At 37.5% G+C, this 21,504-nt stretch overlaps 1 protein-coding gene across 4 annotated transcripts in view; it reads left to right on the top strand.

The window, feature by feature from the left end:
* Positions 1-18,374, top strand: part of LOC106075221 (thyrotropin-releasing hormone receptor-like) — a 159,194-nt gene extending 140,820 nt beyond the window's left edge. For all 4 annotated transcript variants that reach the window (XM_056023271.1, XM_056023249.1, XM_013236164.2 and 1 more), the window contains exon 2: positions 14,476-18,374. In XM_056023271.1, the coding sequence (XP_055879246.1) occupies positions 14,497-15,618 (1,122 nt within the window). In that variant the 5' untranslated portion in view covers positions 14,476-14,496 and the 3' untranslated portion in view covers positions 15,619-18,374. The remainder of the gene's footprint in view (positions 1-14,475) is intronic.
* Positions 18,375-21,504: the final 3,130 nt, after the last annotated feature.

Consider the following 21,504-nt stretch of genomic DNA (forward strand, 5'->3'; position numbering starts at 1 on the left):
TTTACTGATATACTGAACCAATTTGATTTGGGGCTTATATACTTTTGCGTACATTATTCCATGTCATATGTCGAATGTCAAAATGCAAGGGGCCCCTAAAGAGGTCAATCCCCCCGGGCCCCCAAATCCCTAGTTACGCCCCTGATTATTACTATTATTATAGTTTTATCCAAATATATTCACACTAACGTCGATCTCTATAAGAAATAAATGCCTTAAGTTTCTTGCTTGTCGTTTAGTGACGTCTACTAGAAGCACTGTATACGGATGAAGGATATTTACGATAATATTTTAGATTAGTATTAGACATTTAAAAAGTGTAAAAGATATTTTTTTAAATCACGACCTCAAAGTATTGCTTTTAAAGAGAATAATATAAATCTTGAAACAATTTACTGGCATTCATGCTGCCCTTTCGTTGGTCCTACCGGCTCAATGGAGTAACGGTCCACGGGGCATTTCCCCGAATGCCCATATAGCCAGTCCGCCCCTAATTGAAGTCATTGCTTAACATGCATGACTAGATGCATGACGCTTAGGACGTAATCATCTTTTTTTTTTGAAGTAACGTCTGTATTTTATAAGATAAGATAAGACAGTGATCGCTTTTTAAATGCATTTTTTAAAAAGTTGCACGACTTGAATTCGAACTCAAGGCTCAAGCTCCTCAAGGGGAATAAGGAAACTTATACCACCACATCTGTCAAGTACAATTTCTTTCCATTGTTCGATACCAAAGAAAATAATTCATTACCAATAGTTTATTAACTAAAAAGTTTTTTTTTTTATTGATTCTTGTTTTGTGAAGTAAAAGAAATCATTGTTGCAGAATGTCCACTTGGTAAGAGAATGAAGAATACAAATGTTCTAGAACTATGACACTTGGTAAGAGAATGAAGAATACAAATGTTCTAGAACTATGACACTTGGTAAGAGAATGAAGAATACAAATGTTCTAGAACTATGACACTTGGTAAGAGAATGAAGAATACAAATGTTCTAGAACTATGACACTTGGTAAGAGAATGAAGAATACAAATGTTCTAGAACTATGACACTTGGTAAGAGAATGAAGAATACAAATGTTCTAGAACTATGACACTTGGTAAGAGAATGAAGAATACAAATGTTCTAGAACTATGACACTTGGTAAGAGAATGAAGAATACAAATGTTCTAGAACTATGACACTTGGTAAGAGAATGAAGAATACAAATGTTCTAGAACTATGACACTTGGTAAGAGAATGAAGAATACAAATGTTCTAGAACTATGACACTTGGTAAGAGAATGAAGAATACAAATGTTCTAGAACTATGACACTTGGTAAGAGAATGAAGAATACAAATGTTCTAGAACTATGACACTTGGTAAGAGAATGAAGAATACAAATGTTCTAGAACTATGACACTTGGTAAGAGAATGAAGAATACAAATGTTCTAGAACTATGACACTTGGTAAGAGAATGAAGAATACAAATGTTCTAGAACTATGACACTTGGTAAGAGAATGAAGAATACAAATGTTCTAGAACTATGACACTTGGTAAGAGAATGAAGAATACAAATGTTCTAGAACTATGACACTTGGTAAGAGAATGAAGAATACAAATGTTCTAGAACTATGACACTTGGTAAGAGAATGAAGAATACAAATGTTCTAGAACTATGACACTTGGTAAGAGAATGAAGAATACAAATGTTCTAGAACTATGACACTTGGTAAGAGAATGAAGAATACAAATGTTCTAGAACTATGACACTTGGTAAGAGAATGAAGAATACAAATGTTCTAGAACTATGACACTTGGTAAGAGAATGAAGAATACAAATGTTCTAGAACTATGACACTTGGTAAGAGAATGAAGAATACAAATGTTCTAGAACTATGACACTTGGTAAGAGAATGAAGAATACAAATGTTCTAGAACTATGACACTTGGTAAGAGAATGAAGAATACAAATGTTCTAGAACTATGACACTTGGTAAGAGAATGAAGAATACAAATGTTCTAGAACTATGACACTTGGTAAGAGAATGAAGAATACAAATGTTCTAGAACTATGACACTTGGTAAGAGAATGAAGAATACAAATGTTCTAGAACTATGACACTTGGTAAGAGAATGAAGAATACAAATGTTCTAGAACTATGACACTAGGAGAGGAATGTCACACTGGTACTCGGACGAAGTGGACTTCAATAAATGAAGACGTCATTTACTGACCTTCGAATAGCCTGGGGAGTTTGTGTCTGTAACCAATTTTGGCACAACAAAACAAACCAAAATAAAACTTCTGTCTCTGACTGGCTTGTTTTTTCTTTTATTAAATGACCGTATTGAACTTTTATAGAACATAAAGGTTTGACTTCATTCAATTTCTAGTCAGTTTTTTTTTTACAAAGGTTATATCAACTCACCCTGTCTGTCTATCTGGTAAAAGGTTTGAACATGTTGTGACCCATTTCCCATTCTCCGATCAAGTTAAATCTTTGCACAATTTTTCAATGAACCACACAAATTAAAAAATTAGTTTATTAATTGTTAGTGATTATTATTTTGTTTGATATCAAAATAAGGGGAATAAATGATACTTAATGAGAGATGTGAATGTTAATATGGATTAAATCTCATTATTACCTTTTGACACTTTTTTTTCCACTTCCTAGTCTCGGATCAAGTTGCAGGTGCAGGGAGGGGAGAGAGAGAGGAGTGATACTAGAATTCACTGGACAAAAGTATGCGTATCTGTTTGGGAGTGGGCGTTATAAAGCAGGTTGTGTTGTTAATAGGCGAGACATTTTAGTGGAAGTGCCAACAAAAAAAAAAAAGGAGGGAAGGTTTGGGCCCAAATAAAGAATATGTTGCCAGTGCATGCTAGTCTTAAATTCTAGCAAAAATTACCCTATAGAACTACATTGTACTGCACGAGATCTACTAATAAATTTAAAAAAAAAGCGTATTTTATCGCAGTCTATACCATTATGCCAAAAGATATATAAAATAAAATTATATTATTGCATTTTCTTGAGATTACTTAGTTTTCAGTAGATAGACTTTCTCACCGGGTCTGCTGAGCTGAAGCATAAGACGAGGAATGAGATGCACCACAGAAGTCAGGCTAAATTACGAAAATGCTCAAAACTCGTGGCGAAATTACTCGTCTTCACGTTACAAGTCACATCAAGTAACTTACGTTTCATTACTTCAACAAACTTGCAGTTGTGGGTCTATTATAGCTTTTAAATATATATATTTATAAACGTGTCTAAGTGGCCGTCATAGATTTTTAGATTCTTATCTTATCTCATATAATACAGACGTTACTTCAAAAAAGAAGATGATTGCGTCCTACGCGTCATGAATCTAGTCATGCAGATTAACCAATGATTCAAATGTTTAGAGAAAATCTTTACAACCAAATGCCAAAAAGATTTCCATGCACACTATTTGCCTGCTATTATTATTTCCAAGGGTTTTTTCTGACATTTAATTTTTTTGTAATTTGCGTTTATTTGAATTAAAAGAAAAGATATTTGATACAGCGACGTTACATGATCAATTGACACCGAGTTTGTTTTTGTCTGTTTGTTTTTATTTTGTTGTTGTTTTATTGTGCAACTGGACAAATCCAATAAAACAAAAACAAGAAATTCTTTTTAATGTTGTAATGCTTGCAGAAGCGTAGTTAACATTTCTCTGTAAGGAGGAATTCATCTTATTATATGATCTGAAGAGTTTTCTAATGTTAAAACTTGTATTTATCGCATCGGACTTTCTGTTATTTAGAAATAAGATTCGGCGCAATGGGGAGGGTGTTTCTAGACTTTCTGAACCCTACCTGATAGTAACACTTTTGATAACGGTCGAAATTAAGAATATAGATCATTGAAAGATTTCGTACAATTCAATGACTTATCGTTCAGCTAAATTATTTGTTTGGACTCATGATTTCTAGCGAATTTATTTTTTAAACACACAAGCATCAATTTCTAAAATGTACATTGCACAGTCCCCTTCCCCCCCCCCCCCCATTTATAAAAGGTGCATACACTACATTCAGAATTAAAGCAAGGAAAGGAAAAAAATCCATGGAATATTTTATCATTACTACAACATGGATGTGAGCAGTCTCTCAAATGTCCATGTTTTTGGCGATGTGGACATTTTGATGTGGACATGTTGATGTGGACATTTCGATCTGTTGCTTCGGACGACGACTAAAAGACTGAAAAAAATTGACCTTTAGGTTGAAACTTATGCCGTGTGTCCAGCTGGTTAGGTGGGCAGCAAGATGGGTCATTTTAATAAACTAGTTTTGTACTTCCTTTTTAGCCTCTTAACTAATGGTTACGCCATCGACTACTCTATTACAGACCTGACCTACATAAGAACTAGATATGAATGACAGTTTCAGACTTGACATATAGATGGAACAATGTAATGTTCTTTGTGACATTAAATCCATCTGTTGTTTTTTTTTTATTGTATCCCAAGCTTGGGTGTTTATAGCTTGTTTTTAAAGTAAGTAAAAACTGTTTCTATCTTTATAACTATGGATATAAACAGTTGGACAGTGTTGACAAGTTCGTTAGCTAAACTAGAAGACGAGGGATAAAAAAAAAGTAATTTGTGGATAATGAGGGAGATGTCCCAACATGGAGGGTCCTTGAACTACTAGAACTGGCAGACGTAGAACAACACAGCATCGGACAAATGTGGTAGTACCGGCTCATGTTCTATCCTATTAGAGTTTGCGATTGGCGGGAACATAGGTCACGTGGCCGGCTTTGTTTTGGGTCGCATATTTAACATTTTTAAATCAGATGAAAATGTCATGCTTTATTGTTAAACAATTAGAAGAGAAATGAAGCAGGGTGTATTAAGTTTGTATTGTGGTGACTTACTTTTAGACAAATTTCTAATCAGAGATTTGGTTCTTTATTTGTAATTCTGTAAATTTAAATGTTTAATCCTTACAGTCTCCTCCCCTTCTAACATTTTGTTTTTGAAAGGGCTCTACAGCCTTCGTACCTGGACTTAGTAAGACGGGGAAGTGGGACTAAGCCAGATTGTCTTTCAGTAGGAATCAAATGTGTGTGTGTGTGTGTGTTTTGAGTGTTGACAGAAGTAACAAAAAAAATGAAATATCTTTTTTTTAATAACGTAATTGTTATCAGAAGTCTGTTTCACATAAGTTTTACAGTAGGTGCAGGGTGTGACTTAAGACAGATCCATACTTGCATCTCTCACTCTCTCTCTCTCTCTCTCACTCTCTCTCTTTCTCTCTCTCTCTCTCACTCTCTCTCTCTTCTCACTTCCCCCTCTCCCTATAATCTTTTCATTGCATTTCATCCTTTTAAAAAAGGGACATAAATGTTCCAGAAAATATATCTATAATTAAACAATGAACAAAAAAAATATTTTGTTTTTACAAAATCTCATCTTCCTCTTCTTCTGCTTCCTTCTCATATGAAAATACATTTCTTTTAGTACTATTAGTGGGTGGCGTTTATTGACGCTATCACCCTTTGCTTACTTGGTATCTACTTAGCATTTAGGTATATAATTGATTACTATTTTTAGCGGCCCCTGGAGGGTATTTCTACAACATTAGTTGTGTGCAGTCTGGCTGTCACGTTTAGATGTCTAATACCAGAAAAGTTATTTAAAAAATCTAATTGAATGATATTTTGAAACTAGTAAAGTTCTGGTTTTAAGGCTATTTTTTTACTAAGCTTATATCAACTCTGTCTGTCTTGGTGCATTTTATCAAAGTTTATTTCAACTCTTTCTGTTTTGTCTGTCTGTCTTGTCTGTCTGTCTTGTCTGTCTGTCTGTCTTGTCTTGTCTTTCTGTCTTGTCTGTCTTGTCTGTCTGTATTTTATTAAAGATTATTTCAACTCATTCTGTTTTGTCTGTCTGTCTTGTCTGTCTTGTCTGTCTTGTCTGTCTGTCTTGTCTGTCTTGTCTGTCTTGTCTGTCTTGTCTGTCTTGTCTGTCTTGTCTGTCTTGTCTGTCTTGTCTGTCTTGTCTGTCTTGTCTGTCTTTTATCAAAGTTTATTTCAACTCATTCTGTTTTTATCTGTCTGTCTTCTCTGTCTTGTCTGTCTTGTCTGTCTTGTCTTGTCTTGTCTGTCTGTCTCATTTATTCCCTATTTTAGGACATATTCGTAGAAGTGTTCATTCTTTCTGCACGACTAGATTAACACTTGCATACCCGTAGACGTATTTTTTTTATTTTGTATTACTTTGAATGAACGTCTGTAAGTAAAAAAAAAGAGATAAGGTCAGCTCTGAACAGACTTTAGTCTTGCATGTCATTAGTTTGCTATATGGATGTTTGTCCTAGTGGAGTTGGGGACAAATACTGAAATAGATTCTGGGCACTAAGATCCTAAACCTAGATAGATCCAAATTTGACCTTTTTTCTAATATCTAAATATTGGGGAATGAGGTTAATATGGCATAATTGAGTTCCACTCTTCTTTTTTGTAATTCAACAGGTCATTTTTTAAACGTAGCGGTTTATCGAATTTAAAATAAAATCAGTTAACTAATGTTTTTTTTGGTTCTTAAGTTGTTGCCTCTCACGACTATGTGAGTAAAACTAGTACCAGTTGTTTACTGTTGTAAATCGATGCATGAAATATTTTGTTACCGAAAATAACTCTTGCGCGTCCTTGTTAACTCTGAGCAGAAAACAATGTTGGGTTGTCGTCCTTGGCGACGACATCATGTGACCCTCCCTCCCCACTACCCCTTTAAAAAAATATCCATCATGTTTTGAAAAGACGAATCTATTGTTTCAATAGTTCTTGTTCTACAAGTCTGAATGGAATCCATGAAGTAATCAGTCGGCTAAAGGAAATACACTGAGTCTTTGATGGCGTGCAGGTTCCCTGAAAGGGGAACAGGTTACTCGTCATGTTTTCTTTTATGTGAACATGCTTGGTTCCTTGACAAACAAAACCGCATTCATTCAACAAGGAATAGTTCCTGGAATGAATAGGCGAAGCCCGCCCACATCACTGTTAAGCCAACAATAGCAGGTTAGGCCAAGAATAGCAGTTGGAAGTATTATGCTCAGTACATAACATAGCCTGTGTTGTTTTTTTTTTTTTTTTTGGCTTTATTAGGAACTGGTGTACTCAGCGAGACAAAATTAAAACACAAATATTTATTTATTTTAAAATGATTATAGGTTGTTTTAAAAGGGTTAAGGTGTAAAGGGGGTGGGGTAACAACCGTGACCATCCACCTAATAAAATTTCTAAATTCCGCCCTTATAACACACAAATACACACACAAGTTGTCGCTAACGCCTTTGTGTTTGGTTATTTTAGTTTTCAAAGGCAATAGAGCGTTGGTTTTGTTAATTTTAGGAGTTTGTCTGTACATCAAGTTATTTGACTGAAAAATGATTTATAGTCTGTCAGGGGATATGAATGCCATAAATGTCAAGAACTTATTAAAGATTTATGACCTTAAACAACTAGAAATAGTCAAACAATAAATAATCTCTTAAACTACACAATCCACCTGGATAGATGATCTGACTCTTATCACTTTTAATTTAATTTTCATATTGGTCAAAAAAATGTTAAACTGCATTTGTCTTTTTCGTCAATAATTTGTTGTTGTTGTTTTTTTCAGTGATTCAACTATTTTTGTCCAGCATTCTTCAATTTAATGACGTGTCCTTATGACTCGGCGGAAGAACGCATCGATCATTTGTAGCTATTACAACCTCTTTTTTTTTTTACTCTTTGTTAAGACTGCCAATTACAGACAACTTCAATTTTATCCTGATTACATATGGGAATTCGGTTGAGATTGTAAATACTTACTGGTTTTATACAGCGCTCACTAGTACCTGGCACCTCATTATGATGCTGGAGTCAGTTTTCGTTGTTTTGGCCATGTAACAGTAAACTAGAAAACAGTTTGTGTTACTAGCGCCCCCTACAGGCATTCTTTTAATTCATGTGGAGACAACGTCTACTTATGTTTGTACTGAGCTCAAGACCACGTGATTCACTTTGTAGAAAAACAAATCTCTCTAGATTATTTATAGAACATTGGATCCTGTTAGATTCCAGCCAGTCACTGACCAATACAAAACATGATGTCCCACAAGTCCACAGACTTTGTTGATGTTTTGGTTCATGCCGTGCTGGACCTTAGGCCATCTTTCTGTCCAAACAATTGACTAATAAGACTGTCTGTAACTATGCGTCCGACTAGTTCACTTAATTGCTTCTGTAAGGAGGAAGTCTGGGAGAGGGAAGAATCCAATTCTAATGATTCACTCTCTGAAGTTTATATCTGATTCACTCTCTGAAGTTTATATCTGATTCACTCTCTGAAGTTTATATCTGATACACTCTCTGAAGTTTATATCTGATTCCCTCTCTGAAGTTTATATCTGATTCACTCTCTGAAGTTTATATTTTATCTTATCTTATAAAATACAGATGTTACTTCAAAAAAAAAGATGATTACGTCCTTATCGTTATGCATCTAGTCATACATGTTAACCAATGACTTAAATTCTGCTAAGACATTGGTTTTCCTAGTTGTATCAGGCAACCAATTCCATTCTCTAATAGAAACTAGTGAAGAATGAGCATTAGTACAAATTTTTCCTAGCATATGGAATAGGAATATGCCTTATCTTTGTGTCTCTTTGAGTATTTTATTAGATTTCGTTTTTGTATTTGAAGTTCAGTGTTCTCTGCATAGTTGCTTTTTTACTTTTTTAAAGTCTTCTATCCTGAAGGCTTTCTAAATTTAGTGATTTTACTAAAGGTGTTACTCTAGTCAAATGTGAATATTCGTTTGTTATGAATCTCACTGCTCTATTTTGTGTCTGTTCCAGTTTCTTAATGTTTTCTTGAGTTGAGGGGTCCCAAACAGAGGATGCGTATTCTATTATTGGCCAAAAGTTTATATTTTATTCACTGTCTAGGGTTTATATCTGATACACTCTCTGAAGTTTACACTGTTTAAATTTTATATTTGATGCACTATCTTAAGTTTATATCTAATTCACTCTCTAAAGTTTGTATCTGATATATTGTCTGAGCTGATATCAAATATATCGTTGTAAGAGAGTACTACAAGCTGTGTGAATGATAATGTAGAATGTAAGATTATTGACTCCAACACTATCAAGGAAAGAACGAGTGTGTGGGATATTTGTAACAAAACAAACACAAAGACCGATCAAGACAATGGAGATCCAGCTATAGATATATTTGTATCATGAGACGATCACATTTCGGACAGAATTATGCAAACATTGGTCTTTCCATTGCAATACTGTAAGTAAATCAAATGCAAAGACAATATGTTGGCGTAGACAAATACTAAATACAACAACTATTGGGGATTCAGTCCGTCACTGTTAGATCAATGTCTCAGCTAAGTCAGGAGTTAATCATCTAATTTTAGTTGATCTGATGCAATCAATCATGGAGGCAGTAGAAAACTGTAGTTCGAAGTCAAATATTGAATGTGCTCCACCGAAAAACAGTTTTGAAAATTAAATGAGTAAAATGAATAAAGTTTAGGTTTTGTGGCACGTCTGTTTTCACTTCTTCGAGGAAAAAAAATGAAACTCCAACATCTCTGGTCTAGTTTTCTTTTCCTCAAATATCATTTGATCTTTTTTTTCCCTCTTTTTTTTTGTTTTCGATTTCTTTTTGTCACTCCTATCTTCTCCTTTCTTCTTTCCTTCTCTCTCTCTCTCTCTCCCTCTGTCTGTCTGTCTGTCTGTCTGTCTCTCTCTCTCTGTCTGTCTCTCTCTCTCTGTCTCTCTCTCTGTCTCTCTCTCTTTCTGTCTGTCTCTCTGCCTCTCTCCCTCTCTGTCTCTCTCTCTGTCTCTCCTTTTTCATTCTCCAAGTCTTTTTGTTTTACCTCTGCTTAAAGAGAAGCACGCCATCTTTCATACTTCATTTCTTAGTGTTTCATTTTGTGTTTTTGTTGTTCTGATAATACTATAGACAGTGTACCACATCCCTTGACTTCCCAGACAGAAGGAGTCATATACCTATACATATACCTATACATATACCTATAAATATAACACCTATACATATACCTATACCTATACATATACCTATACATATACCTATACATATACATATATCCATACATATACCTATACATATACATATATCCATACATATACCTATACATATACATATACATATACCTATACATATACATATACATATACCTATACATATACCTATACCTATACATATACCTATACATATACCTATACATATATCTATACATATACCTATACCTATACAATGTTTGATACTTCATACAACTATTAACAATTTTTTAATCAAATAAACGAATTAAACCATCAAAAAATTCCTCCAAAAAGTGTTCAAGTTTGTTTTGTTCCCAATCATTTGCACACACACACGTTCTCCTGACATTGTTCAGTTCTTGTATTACTTTCGAAGGTTTCTTGTCAAATACTTTGATAATATTGAATTCAACTGAAAGGTCAATTGTCAAATGGTCTGATTACTTGGAGAATGACAAGGATCCATTGTCAAATAATTAATTTACATCAAAGGATCTATTATCAAATTATTCGATTACATGAAATATCTCTCTCTGTCTCTCTCTCTGTCTGTCTCTCTCTCTCTCCAACGTTTTAAAATAAATACATTTAATAATTCATCACGGAAACCTTCCCCCAGATGTCCCCCTTCTTTCCCCCCCCCTCACTCCTTTCCATGCTGGTCCACACAAGTCATAGGATCATAGCGTAGGATCTTCTTTTTTTGAAGTAACGTCTGTATTATATTAGATAAGATATGATAGCGTAGTGAGAAAGCTAAAAGTGTGAAATTGCGCTAAACAAAAAACAAAAGAAAAATTTAATCGCACGGATTAATCATTGTTAGTCTAGATCTATTACAAATTGAATTACATGACTTATCCAAACTAATTGGTATAGCTACGCTTAAGATACGCTTTGTTGTTTTAAAGTATTTTTTTAATTTTTCTTGCTTTACCACAGACAGCTCTAGATCTAGGTACTAAGGGGACACAACTTGAAACAAATAAAAATTAAGATTTTGTATTAGAAAATAAATTCGTCTTTGCATTTTATTCATTCTTTACAAAGTACAAAATCATGATAAAATTTTACGAGCCTTGCGTGTAGCAAGGTCATACAGTATATCATCAAAATTCGATATCTTACATAGATAACGCTCAATAGCGAGAATTGCCAAATTGATCAATCCATTTTGGTGAGTTGTTGACTTCAAGAACTTCTTGATTAGTTTGAGGCGCAAGAAGCTTCTTTCGCCAGATACTACAATTATGGGAATTGTTAAAAATATTCTGAGTGAAACAAAGTAGTTTGGGAAAGCAGTGTATCTTTCATTAGTGGACCGATAAGCTAAAATTACAATTATGCCTATTTTATGAGTTTTCAGAAGACTTTAATAATTACAGGAGATTCCCATGACTTTTTCGTAAATTTTTGCTATTTCAGGAGAGTTGCCCTCACGTAAACAAGCTGTGTCGTAAGTGATGCGTGTAAACAAGAACACATTAACATATACACACAGACACAATTTTCTTTTCCTATTCATTTAGGATTTGGCGTGAATATCTGCAAATTAACATCCAATTGACAAGCTAGAGAGAAGAGAGATTTAACCTAATACAAGAAAAGAGAAAGGGACATAACCAAAAAAGAATATGTATTCTGCCTTCTCCAGGCGGTGAATATTGTTCCCTGAAGATTTTACTCTTTAACAGACTTGCATAAAAGAAGTGAAATCTGCTACGTCATCTTGGCTACGAATGCAGGAAATGTCGTTACAATGTGACATTACCTCCCCTACCTCCCCCCCATTTTTTATCATTGTTCGTTGTTCTTATTTTCGTCCGTCCATTCCGACGGGTTATGTTCGTGAAATGGAAGAGCATCGTATGATTCTATTACTGTCTATCTACATCTTAAAACCCAGTTAATGCGTTTGCTGGACTCGCCACGGATTACACAGAATTCACATCTACAATAGGAAAAACAGACCTGTGTCCCCTTGTGTTACAGAACAATCTGAGCGACTCAAACTGGTATATAGACGAATAAAACATATCAATCATAAAAACAGATAACATTTACAAATGTGTGATGAAAATCTCACAGCACCAATATAAGTGCTTCAGGTTTTAGGAGATGTAGTTAGTGCCCAGCACCAATATAAGTGCTTCAGGTTTTAGGAGATGTAGTTAGTGCCCAGCACCAATATAAGCTAGAAAGTGCTTCAGGTTTTAGGAGATGCAGTTCCACAGCACCAATATAAGCTAGAAAGTGCTTCAGGTTTTAAGAGATGCAGTTCCACAGCACCAATATAAGCTAGAAAGTGCTTCAGGTTTTAGGAGATGCAGTTCCAAAGCACCAATATAAGCTAGAAAGTGCTTCAGGTTTTAGGTGATATAGCTAGTTCCCCAGCACCAATATAAGCTAGAAAGTTCTTCAGGTTTTAGGAGATGTAGTTCCCCAGCACCAATATAAGCTAGAAAGTGCTTCAGGTTTTAGGAGATGCAGTTCCACAGCACCAATATAAGCTAGAAAGTGCTTCAGGTTTTAGGAGATGTAGTTCCCCAGCACCAATATAAGCTAGAAAGTGCTTCAGGTTTTAGGAGATGCAGTTCCAAAGCACCAATATAAGCTAGAAAGTGCTTCAGGTTTTAGGTGATATAGCTAGTTCCCCAGCACCAATATAAGCTAGAAAGTTCTTCAGGTTTTAGGAGATGTAGTTCCCCAGCACCAATATAAGCTAGAAAGTGCTTCAGGTTTCAGGAGATGCAGTTCCACAGCACCAATATAAGCTAGAAAGTTCTTCAGGTTTTAGGAGATGCAGTTCCACAGCACCAATATAAGCTAGAAAGTGCTTCAGGTTTTAGGAGATGCAGTTCCAAAGCACCAATATAAGCTAGAAAGTGCTTCAGGTTTTAGGTGATATAGCTAGTTCCCCAGCACCAATATAAGCTAGAAAGTTCTTCAGGTTTTAGGAGATGTAGTTCCCCAGCACCAATATAAGCTAGAAAGTTCTTCAGGTTTTAGGAGATGTAGTTCCCCAGCACCAATATAAGCTAGAAAGTGCTTCAGGTTTCAGGAGATGCAGTTCCACAGCACCAATATAAGCTAGAAAGTTCTTCAGGTTTTAGGAGATGTAGTTCCCCAGCACCAATATAAGCTAGAAAGTTCTTCAGGTTTTAGGAGATGTAGTTCCCCAGCACCAATATAAGCTAGAAAGTGCTTCAGGTTTCAGGAGATGCAGTTCCACAGCACCAATATAAGCTAGAAAGTTCTTCAGGTTTCAGGAGATGCAGTTCCACAGCACCAATATAAGCTAGAAAGTTCTTCAGGTTTTAGGAGATGTAGTTCCCCAGCACCAATATAAGCTAGAAAGTTCTTCAGGTTTTAGGAGATGTAGTTCCCCAGCACCAATATAAGCTAGAAAGTGCTTCAGGTTTCAGGAGATGCAGTTCCACAGCACCAATATAAGCTAGAAAGTTCTTCAGGTTTTAGGAGATGTAGTTCCCCAGCACCAATATAAGCTAGAAAGTTCTTCAGGTTTTAGGAGATGTAGTTCCCCAGCACCAATATAAGCTAGAAAGTGCCTCAGGTTTTAGGAGATGTAGTTCCCCAGTACCAATATAAGCTAGAAAGTGCCTCAGGTTTCAGGAGATGTAGTTCCCCAGTACCAATATAATCTAGAAAGTGCCTCAGGTTTCAGGAGATGCAGTTCCCCAGTACCAATATAAGCTAGAAAGTGCCTCAGGTTTCAGGAGATGCAGTTCCACAGTACCAATATAAGCTAGAAAGTGCCTCAGGTTTCAGGAGATGCAGTTCCCCAGTACCAATATAAGCTAGAAAGTGCCTCAGGTTTCAGGAGATGCAGTTCCACAGCACTAATATAATCTAGAAAGTGCCTCAGGTTTCAGGAGATGCAGTTCATATTTTGAAAACTTTTTTTTACGAATATTACGTCTTTGCCACTACAAAATGCATTGACCAAAACCTTTATAACTGACATTAGATGACAGGACAGTTTTAATGTTGTTATAATGATGTGGTTTTTATAAAGGTACGGTATTAAATGAGTTAAATCATAGTAAAAATAGTTTACAGAAATGTACGTTAAAACAATACGATCTAATAGGATAACAAGTTTCAGCACTTGCAGAGTTTAGGTGTTTGCTGGAATCGCTACGGCTTACACAGAATTAACCGATTTGTCTTGCCTTACAATACGACTGCCTATAGACTTTAATAAGACACAATTAAATCCATCGGACATCACCCATTATTCCAGCCATTGTCAACCTTTCAATCCGTGGAAAAAAGTTTACAAAACTAGAAATGAAAATTACATTTTAATAAATCTAATAATGATTCTAAATTTCTTTATTTCCAGAAACTGAATCCTATAAGGAGTATGAACTTCACTAACCAGTCGTATATTTTTGAAAGGTACAGGCCTATAACTTCTATGTTTGAAGAGTTTTCCCCTGTCGGTGTAATGGCGGAAAAGATTTTGCCACCAGTTTGGTACATCGCTGGCTTCATTGGCAACCCAATCTCGGCCTTTATCTGGCTAGGGCAGCGCATGCGTAGGAACAACTCGTCTGCCGTGTATCTCGGCTTCCTGTCGTTGACGGATATGATATTCCTGATTCTCAACCTCATGTATCTATTGCACACCACTTGGGGCTACAAGGTATACAACGATCACGTGTCCTGTGAGATATTTCTGCTGGCCTACTACGTACCCCAGTATCTGTCCACGTTTTTAGTTATGGGCTTCACCGTGGAGCGATACGTAGCAGTGTGCCATCCTTTCATGAAGGAGAAATGGTGTACCGTTAGGAAAGCTCTGATCATCATCCTGTTTCTCTCCACCTTCTCATTCCTTCTGGCCTCGGCACACAGTTACCTCTGGGCCTACCACACTGACATGGACGTATGCTCCCACCGTCAAAACGTCGATTCTGACTTCATTACTTGGTGGATTCTAATCACGGACGTGGCCGTATTCGTGCTGGTTCCGGTCATCGTGCTGATCTTCAATGTCATGGTCATCAGGGAAATCAGTAAAATTTCCAAGAACAACGTTGTCCACCGACAGCAGAACCGCAGAGGAAATGGGGTCACTTCGACGGTAACGCTTCTGGCAGTTTCGTTCTATTTGATTCTAACTCAGATCAGCGCTACCGTGGTGGGTCTTTTGCATCAAGCCTTTCCATTCGGAGATCCATTCATGTCTGATGAAGACATTCGCAAGGATCAGACATGGTCCAGATTCTTCACCTTCCAGGATGTTAGAAAAGTTGTGGAGGTCATCTGCCTCTCCCATTACGCCATCTATTTTTTCATTTACTGCGCCACGGGGAAACACTTTCAGAAAGAGGTCCTTTATTTACTGACGTTGCAAGGGAGGCTGCCCTTTCTCGCCACCATGCTGTCCACAAAACGCAGAAAAGAACATTACACTATGGTCTCAACCAATGGATGCGCAGTGTCCGAGATGTACACGACCAATATGTCTACCACTATATGAGCCCATCCTGCAGTTTGACCAAGAAGCAGACACCAGCAGCATATTGCCCTTAAGGGGCAATGGCGACGTTACTGTACGCAAGCTGGAGAGTGGGCGCAACCAAATCATGGCTCAAGCCGAATGCATTGCCATTCGAGTGACCACAGTGTGAGCAAAACTTGCTAGACATCCCCCCACACGAGCATCGAGGCATGCAGGTAGAGTCACTCACGGGAGACAATGGAAGCTCACATCAATCTCTCAACCTAATCATATCAATCGTCAGATGTACACGTATGATGTATCAAAGATGGAGTCACTAATGTGATCTACTTTACTTCGTATGGATCTATCAATCTATAGAGCTATGTAATAACACTGTAGCCGAATGTTGAATGTATATATTATTTATTTAGTTATATTTTCATGTAATGGAATTTGTATATTTTTAAACATATACTGTGATAACTTTGAGATTACCGTTACTACATTCAAAATTGTAGATCAATTTGTAAATAGTCTGACCAAGAAAAACCCTAATTATATTGAACACATCATCATTTTTGTTGGCAGCCAAACTTCTGGCAGAAGTAAAACAATTTTTCTATCGTCTGGCGTCAGCTCAATACAGAAATTTTAATGTTCTGTTTATTCAATAGTCTACTTAAAATAGTGTGAATCTATTGATCTTTCAATATTTATAATGTTCACTCAACAGAATTAACAGTTTCTTGTGTCCACTCAATAGAGTCCTACTATTGGTACTGTCCACTCGATTGCACACAAGTTTTTATATTTCGTAATCTCCTATCTCAAAGGGACTGGAACTAGATATAGCAGTCCTCAAACACAACTACAATTCGTGAAAGAATATGTCTAGTCTCACTAACAGTCTAGTCTCACTAACAGCAGACGTCTATTTCAGTGTTTCCCAAACTGTGTTCCCCGAGACCCTATTTATTTCCACAATAGTTTCCTGTGATATGAAACTGTCAACCTGAAAGCTGTAACATCTTTACACAGCTGAATCGTTGTGTTCATTCAGATGTCTGTTATTTGAAATGGACTTGATATTTTTATATAACGTTTCGCATTAAATGGAATACATTGCCTATCATTTTATTATTTGTATCGGTGTTTAGAACCAACTTTTTATTTCGTCCCATTACAGTTTTAAAATATACATTCTCAAAGGAGGCCAGAACGTAACAAAAGGGCCACACAATTGAGAGGGTAGGGCTAAAGATGTTTTAGCGCGTATCTTTTAATTTAAACAAGGTTACAAAGACAGTTTGAAGTTTGTGTAGTAACACAAACTCAAAATTGGCCCCCGAAGTGGTCCACCCAGGCAGGTAAAAAGGCAGGTTTCAATATTTTCAGAAAGAACATCATAATGAAATTCTATCAAAGACAAATGACAGAGAAGAATGGAGAAAGAAGGTTGACAGATCTTGTGTGGTGCCCCAGCGGTCCAGCAGACCAAAGGATAGGTGAAAGTAAATGTGAAGTTAGATGTGAACCTGGCCTAACTGATGTCTTATAGCCTAATGAATATCTAATTGATCTAATTGTTTTGTAAAGGGTCAATCTCTTATTCATCAAGAAAAGGACATTGCCGTAAAAAAATAAAAACTCCCTGCTCTGTTCTGTGCATCTGCAGTTCACGCGATAATATGAAAAAAAAACTACTTATTAATTGTTGTTTTAAATTATGTCCAACTTATATGCATACTAAAAATATTTTTTCTATTTAAAAAAAAAGTAAACATTTTTGTGTGTAAATGTATTAGTATAACAGAACTTATATAACTTAGCAATGCAAATGTATTTTTTTTTTTACAAAAAAATCTAAAACCGTTTGCATAAATGAGTTGAAAACATGGTAAATAGCCAGCTCCGCTACTAAAGAGCCTTCCGTGTTTGTTACTATTAATAGTGAATAGTTGTAAAAGTGGTGTATTTTTATGCATAAGGGATTTAAAAAATTAGATTTTTCGTTTTTTAGAAAAGAAAAAAGTAGCCGTTGCATCAGAACGTTGAATGGTCTAAAATATTATGATGTCGGATTTTCACAATCTTTTCTAGTTTACAAGATCTAAACGGGACGGACAGACGGACGGACGGAGCGAGATTCGTCACAAAATAAAAGCGTCTTTTCCCCTTTCGGGTGGCGCTAAAAATCCAAACATACGAGAAACAAGCAAAGTGACTTAATATAGGTGTTGTTAAAAAAAAGAAGGTTTGATAGAATCGGAATTCGAATTCGAGCCTCCATTATGGGAGACCAACTTGCTTTGCCACAGAGCTATTCAAGTGTATGTAGGCTATATATAAAAATATAAGTTTTTTTCTCCAATGTTAGTTTCAAATTTATTTATTTTTTATCTACAGTAGCTTTCTGTTGTTAATTTAGTAAATTTTCTATAGAATACAATAATTGTGCAAAGTTTCAAATTGATCAGAGACTGGGAAGTGGGTGAAAAAAAGTGTAAAATATTTTGACCAGACGAACAGACAGACGGAGTGAGTTAATATAAGCGGGATCATAAACAAGTTGAGATAGAACGCGGGACCAAGTAGCGGGTTGACAGTTTAGTTCTGGTCATTATAGGGAGAATTGACGTATTACATAGACTACGTTTGAGTCACACAACATTAATAACATTCTTACAGTTTAGTGACACCAGTCTACAGACTCAAATTACGCACTTCCTTACATTTGACGAAACAATTCTATTACAGAAATATTGTTTCAATAAAAAAGTTTCGTGATGAAAAATTCACTGACTTTAAGTTTGTTACTTATGTTTAAATGTTTTGTATTGAAGGCTTTACAGTTTGTACAGCCCAACGGATCAACGCAAATCAATCCACCGCAATCTAAAGCTCCAGGACCAGCAAGTAGAGCTCAGTCATCAGAATAAAGAAGTCTATGACATTCATTTTTTTAGTAAGACAAGCACAAACTGTTGGCGAAGTAGAGTTGAAGTATCTTCCTTACGAATGTCATGAAAGAGTCACCACCTTCTTGTTAGCACTGTTTCATTGAATTACATCATGACAGATTTTTTTTTTTAAATTGCAGTTCTACATCCAACAACGCCACTACACTTTTCCTGGGGCTAGTTCGCATCCCTTGAAACGAGTACACAGCTCACTGGACTATCGCGTATCACTGCTTCATACATTAAGTCTACAGAGATGATCAGAGAAGTTAGCGTTGTGTTCAATCAGTTGATTTACAACCATCTCAAGCTAACAAAAGAAAAACTACCATAGTCGAAATCAAATCTGACATTTTCAATAATTAAAATCTTCACAAAGAGCTATAAATCATGCTGTTGTAATCTAGGTAAGCAACTCAACGAAAGGGAGCCAGGGGGATGATGACGTTTGCTTACACAATAGAGAATGATGAAATTAAACACACACAGTGGCTCGCCTCCGTAACACAGTTCTACACTTGGGCAGGGTGGGGGGAAATAAGTGATAATAGAGCTCAAGAGACAAAAGTATATGTTTGGCGGGGGGGGGGGCGTTATAATGAAGGCAGTTACAATAGATATGTTAGTCCGGGGGGGGGCGTTATAATGAGGGCAGTTACAATAGATATGTTTGAAGGGGGGGGCGTTATAATGAGGGCAGTTACAATAGATATGTTTGGCGGGGGGCGTTATAATGAGGGCAGTTACAATATATATGTTTGGCGGGGGGGGGGGGGGGTCATAATGAGGGCAGTTACAATAGATATGTTTGGCCGGGGGGGGCGTTATAATGAGGGCAGTTACAAAAGATATGTTTGGCGGGGGGGGGGGTCGTTATAATGAGGGCAGTTACAATAGATATGTTTGGCCGGGGGGGGGGCGTTATAATGAGGGCAGTTACAATAGATATGTTTTGCGGGGGGGGGGCGTTATGAGGGCAGTTTCAATAGATATGTTTGGTGGGGGGCGTTATAATGAGGGCTGTTAGAATAGACTTGTTTGGCGGGGGGCGTTATAATGAGGGCAGTTACAATAGGTATGTTTAATGGGGGTGACTTTATAATGAGGGCAGTAACAATAGAACTAACAAATACTTAAAATTATGTTATTGTTCTTTTTAAAGCCCTGAGGATAAGAGTACTTACCGGTACTAACATTCACAGGCCAGTAGTGAGTATGTTTGTGTGAGCGTTTTAAAGCGGATCGTTCCAACTAAAGGAAAGATAAGGCATAGGCTACTAGAATTCAACTCTACCAGTAAGACAGTTGCCTTCAGGTGCTCCTCTCTCTACCAGTAAGACAGTTGCCTTCAGGTGCTCCTCTCTCTACCAGTAAGACAGTTGCCTCCAGGTGCTCCTCTCTCTACCAGTAAGACAGTTGCCTCCAGGTGCTCCTCTCTCTACCAGTAAGACAGTTGCCTTCAGGTGCTCCTCTCTCTACCAGTAAGACAGTTGCCTCCAGGTGCTCCTCTCTCTACCAGTAAGACAGTTGCCTCCAGGTGCTCCTCTCTCTACCAGTAAGACAATTGCTGCCAGGTGCTCCTCTCTCTACCAGTAAGACAGTTGCCTCCAGGTGCTCCTCTCTCTACCAGTAAGACAGTTGCCTCCAGGTGCTCCTCTCTCTACCAGTAAAACAGTTGCTTCCAGGTGCTCCTCTCTCTACCAGTAAGACAATTGCTGCCAGGTGCTCCTCTCTCTACCAGTAAGACAGTTGCTTCCAGGTGCTCCTCTCTCTACCAGTAAGACAGTTGCCTCCAGGTGCTCCTCTCTCTACCAGTAAGACAGTTGCCTCCAGGTGCTCCTCTCTCTACCAGTAAGACAATTGCTGCCAGGTGCTCATCTCTCTACCAGTAAGACAGTTGCCTCCAGGTGCTCCTCTCTCTACCAGTAAGACTGTTGCCTCCAGGTGCTCCTCTCTCTACCAGTAAGACAGTTGCTTCCAGGTGCTCCTCTCTCTACCAGTAAGACAGTTGCCTCCAGGTGCTCCTCTCTCTACCAGTAAGACAGTTGCTTCCAGGTGCTCCTCTCTCTACCAGTAAGACAGTTTCTTCCAGGTGCTCCTCTCTTTACCAGTAAGACAGTTGCCTCCAGGTGCTCCTCTCTCTACCAGTAAGACAGTTGCTTCCAGGTGCTCCTCTCTCTACCAGTAAGACAATTGCTTCCAGGTGCTCCTCTCTCTACCAGTAAGACAGTTGCCTCCAGGTGCTCCTCTCTCTACCAGTAAGACAGTTGCCTTCAGGTGCTCCTCTCTCTACCAGTAAGTCAGTTGCCTCCAGGTGCTCCTCTCTCTACCAGTAAGACAGTTGCCTCCAGGTGCTCCTCTCTCTACCAGTAAGACAGTTGCTTCCAGGTGCTCCTCTCTCTACCAGTAAGACAGTTGCCTCCAGGTGCTCCTCTCTCTACCAGTAAGACAGTTGCTTCAAGGTGCTCCTCTCTCTACCAGTAAGACAATTGCTGCCAGGTGCTCCTCTCTCTACCAGTAAGACAGTTGCTTCCAGGTGCTCCTCTCTCTACCAGTAAGACAGTTGCCTTCAGGTGCTCCTCTCTCTACCAGTAAGACAGTTGCCTCCAGGTGCTCCTCTCTCTACCAGTAAGACAGTTGCCTCCAGGTGCTCCTCTCTCTACCAGTAAGACAGTTGCCTCCAGGTGCTCCTCTCTCTACCAGTAAGACAATTGCTGCCAGGTGCTCCTCTCTCTACCAGTAAGACAGTTGCCTCCAGGTGCTCCTCTCTCTACCAGTAAGACAGTTGCTTCCAGGTGCTCCTCTCTCTACCAGTAAGACAGTTGCCTCCAGGTGCTCCTCTCTCTACCAGTAAGACAATTGCTGCCAGGTGCTCCTCTCTCTACCAGTAAAAGCTGATGTCTGACATCAAAAAGAAAGCCACAGCTAAAAGAAGAGCAAGATGACGAAAAGAGAATCATTC

Source organism: Biomphalaria glabrata, chromosome 1 (assembly GCF_947242115.1).
Source record: "Biomphalaria glabrata chromosome 1, xgBioGlab47.1, whole genome shotgun sequence".
Classification (NCBI taxonomy): domain Eukaryota; kingdom Metazoa; phylum Mollusca; class Gastropoda; family Planorbidae; genus Biomphalaria; species Biomphalaria glabrata.